General features: G+C 39.7%; 1 protein-coding gene across 1 annotated transcript; it reads left to right on the top strand.

Moving 5' to 3' along the window:
• The first annotated feature begins 283 nt into the window (after nucleotides 1-283).
• LOC143389738 (mas-related G-protein coupled receptor member X2-like) lies at nucleotides 284-1252 on the top strand. Its single transcript, XM_076842584.2, has one exon. It carries the CDS (start codon nucleotides 284-286, stop codon nucleotides 1250-1252), a length of 969 nt encoding a protein of 322 aa, XP_076698699.2.
• Nucleotides 1253-3243: the final 1991 nt, after the last annotated feature.

The following is a 3243-nucleotide window of genomic DNA, read 5'->3' as shown; positions in this document are numbered from 1 at the left end:
AGTTCTCTCTCTCTCTCTCTCTCTCTCTCTCTCTCTCTCTCTCTCCTCTCTCACTCTCTCTTTAAAAAAAAGATTTAAAAAAAAAAAAGAAGAAATTAGGTCCCATGACCTCCTGGCCTGTGATGGATTACTTAACTTCTGCAGGCCTGTCTTTCCCTTCCCTGTGCCACAGGGAAGGGCAGTACTTCCCACATAGCAGAGTAGTCTTAAGAATCAGAGATCTTGCAGCAGTTGTTCATATCTTGTTTGTATTCCCAGGAGCACCAGTGGAGGATTCATGAGCATGGATACAGTCATGCCAACCCGGGAGACAGAAACCACAACCATGAATGACAATTTTCAATATATCCTTCCAAACTGTTATAAGAAGAATCTTATCCTGGCTTTCCTGTCCCTCATCATTGCCCCGATCGGTGTGGCAGGAAACGCAGTTGTGCTCTGGATCCTGGGCTTCTGTGTCCGCAGGAAGGCCTTCTCCATTTACATTCTCAACCTGGCTGCAGCTGACTTTCTCTTCCTCTGCTTCCAGATCATAGACTCCCTGTGGAAAATCATTAACGTCTTCCATTCCAACTCCATCCCCGTTCCCACATTCTTCATGTTTGTGTCAACCTTTGCCTATCTTGCAGGGCTAAGCATGCTCAGTGCCATGAGCACTGAGCGCTGCATGTCTGTGCTGTGGCCCATTTGGTACCATTGCCGCCGCTGGAGACACACACCAGCTGTCATGTGTGCCTTGCTTTGGGCCCTGTCGCTGTCACTGAGCATCCCGGAAGGGAAGTACTGTGGCTTCCTGGGTACAGAGTATAACAATGAATGGTGTAAAACATTAGATTTCATCACTTCTGCCTGGCTGATGGTTTTATTTGTGACCCTCTCAGGGTCCAGCCTAATCCTGATTGTCAGGATCCTTTGTGGTTCACAGAAGATGACACTGACAAGGCTGTGTGTGACCATTGGGCTCACGGTTCTGGTCTTCCTCTCCTTTGGTCTGCCCTTTGGGATCTACTGGTTCCTCTTAGTCTGGATCCTGAGATATGATGCTATTCCTTGTGAATCCTATTGGATTACAGTTGTTCTATCCTGTGTTAACAGCTGCGCCAACCCCATAATTTACTTCTTTGTTGGCTCCTTTAGGCAGCAGCAGTGGAAGCGAAGAACCCTCAAGCTGGTTCTACAGAGGGCCATGCAGGACACCCCTGACAAGGGTGACTCTGGAAGCAGGGTTTCATCAGGATACCTTGGAGAGTAAGCAACAGTCTGGTGCTGGTGCAGCTCTCTGGTGCAACTCATGAGAGCCTCTGCTTTGATCAGACACATGTGCTTCTGAGAGCCTTCCTGGCCCTATCAGTATGGGAGACGCTCAGAACCTGGTTTAGTTGGTTACCTAGTTTTAAATCGGAAGATAACAATTGTCCACACCTCCACTGTGACAGGGCCTGTTAAACACTGATCACTGTGTCTCCGGAACTGCCTTACTCAGGTGCTTCACCCCTTTGCTTGTGAGCTTCATCAGCTCTGGGATCCAGGACTGCTTCTACTTTTGACAAATCTGTTTTCCAGCAGAAGGTGGAAGTGGTAAAGGGGGAAAAACCCTCAATTTCTTTCATCAGTGCACCCGATAAAGACTAAAAGAATCTTACATTTTGGACATTTCCCCCTCCCTAATTCTTTCAAAACCTGTCTTAATATTATTAGAAGAATTAAATAAATTACCCAGTAATCTCATTATCCCTTGATTTTGATAGGCCTGAGTATATTGCCCTGGTTTCATAAATGTTTACTGAATGAATGATTTAATGGATGAATATAGCTGATTGATTTTTAAGTCAATCCTGTGCTAAAATCTCTACTTTCCAGTTTTGAGTGACTACATTTATGTTTATTCTTTTCATCATTTTCAACTTTGGCAAGCGTGATGGTAAGTTTATAATCGGATAATCCACATCCATGCAAATTTAAGGTTTGACACAGACTATCATCCTATGATTTCATTCCTTGTGTCCTCCGTTAGCAGGTGCATCTCTTCCCGTTCTTTCCTCTTTGCCTTGACTCTGCTACTGTCTCTCTGGGGGACTTTTCTAATTAGAATCTTAGACTATTTCTAGGAGCTCACAGCATATTAATTGAACTTCATGTGTTTCCACTTAACACTTTCTGAGAAAATAATATTTTAATTTTCAGGGATATAGAGTCTTATAATTTTAATTCATGTATAATCAAAAGATAATAATGAGCACAAATCCTAAGTATACTATTCAATGAGTATAAAAAAGAAATATAGCTACAGGACCCCCAAACACATCAAGACACAAAACAATTTTATACCTCTGTTAGTTTCCATTGTTTCTTCTAGTCAGTCCTTCTTGACCCTGAGGTCTGGATGGCTCTTACTTCCTTTTTTAATTTTAAAATAAATTTTAGTGTGTAGATTGTAGGGGTATAACATGCTATAAGATAGATGTAGATAAGGTAAAAAAATGGTTTTATAGTCAAAAATTAAAATATCTATCATATCACATAGTTTTTAATTTTTCCATTATTGCAAGAACACCTATAATTTATTCATTTAGCAAAATCTTGAATATAATCACTATCTTCAAATATGAGTGTACATTGTTTCATCCAACATATTTATCACTTTAAATTTTTTACCTATATTTTCTCATTTTCTGTTTACTGTTCCATACTTGGTAATCACTGTCTTACTTTCTATTTCTATGTATTTCTTCTTTAAAAAGTATTTTACATAGAAGATCATTAGAGGAGAGAAAAAATGGGAGAGAAGAGGAAAAGCAAGGGGAGGGGGAAATGGGGATTGAATTCAAATTCCTTGTATGTATAACTATGTCAAAAGTAACCCAAATATTATGTATAAATACAATGCTCTAATAAAAAAGTATTCCACATATAAATAAGATCATGAAATATTTTTTCTTCCTGCATTTAGTGGGACACCAGTCAAGCCCTTCCTTAGCATACTATCCTCTAAGTACATCATGTTGTGGCAAATGACAGTATCTTATCTTTTTTCATGTTGAACAATGATCTGCTGAATATGTGCACCTCGATCCTTGGATACGTAGGTTGCTCTTCTAGATTAGCTATTGTAATAATGTTGCAGTAAACATGGGGGAGCAGATATATTTACAAGGTGGTAATTTAATTTCTTTTGGAGATATATATATATATATCCAGCAGTGAATTGCTGGGTCAAATGGTAGATTTATTTTTCATTTCAAC

Source organism: Callospermophilus lateralis, chromosome 2 (genome assembly GCF_048772815.1).
Source record: "Callospermophilus lateralis isolate mCalLat2 chromosome 2, mCalLat2.hap1, whole genome shotgun sequence".
In the NCBI taxonomy this organism is placed as follows: Eukaryota; Metazoa; Chordata; class Mammalia; order Rodentia; family Sciuridae; genus Callospermophilus; species Callospermophilus lateralis.
This window is presented reverse-complemented; position numbering and strand designations above follow the sequence as displayed.

Bases quoted from the DNA above. Each gene is read 5' to 3' on its own strand.
- LOC143389738 (XM_076842584.2), top strand. From the start codon at position 284: ATGGATACAGTCATGCCAACCCGGGAGACAGAAACCACAACCATGAAT.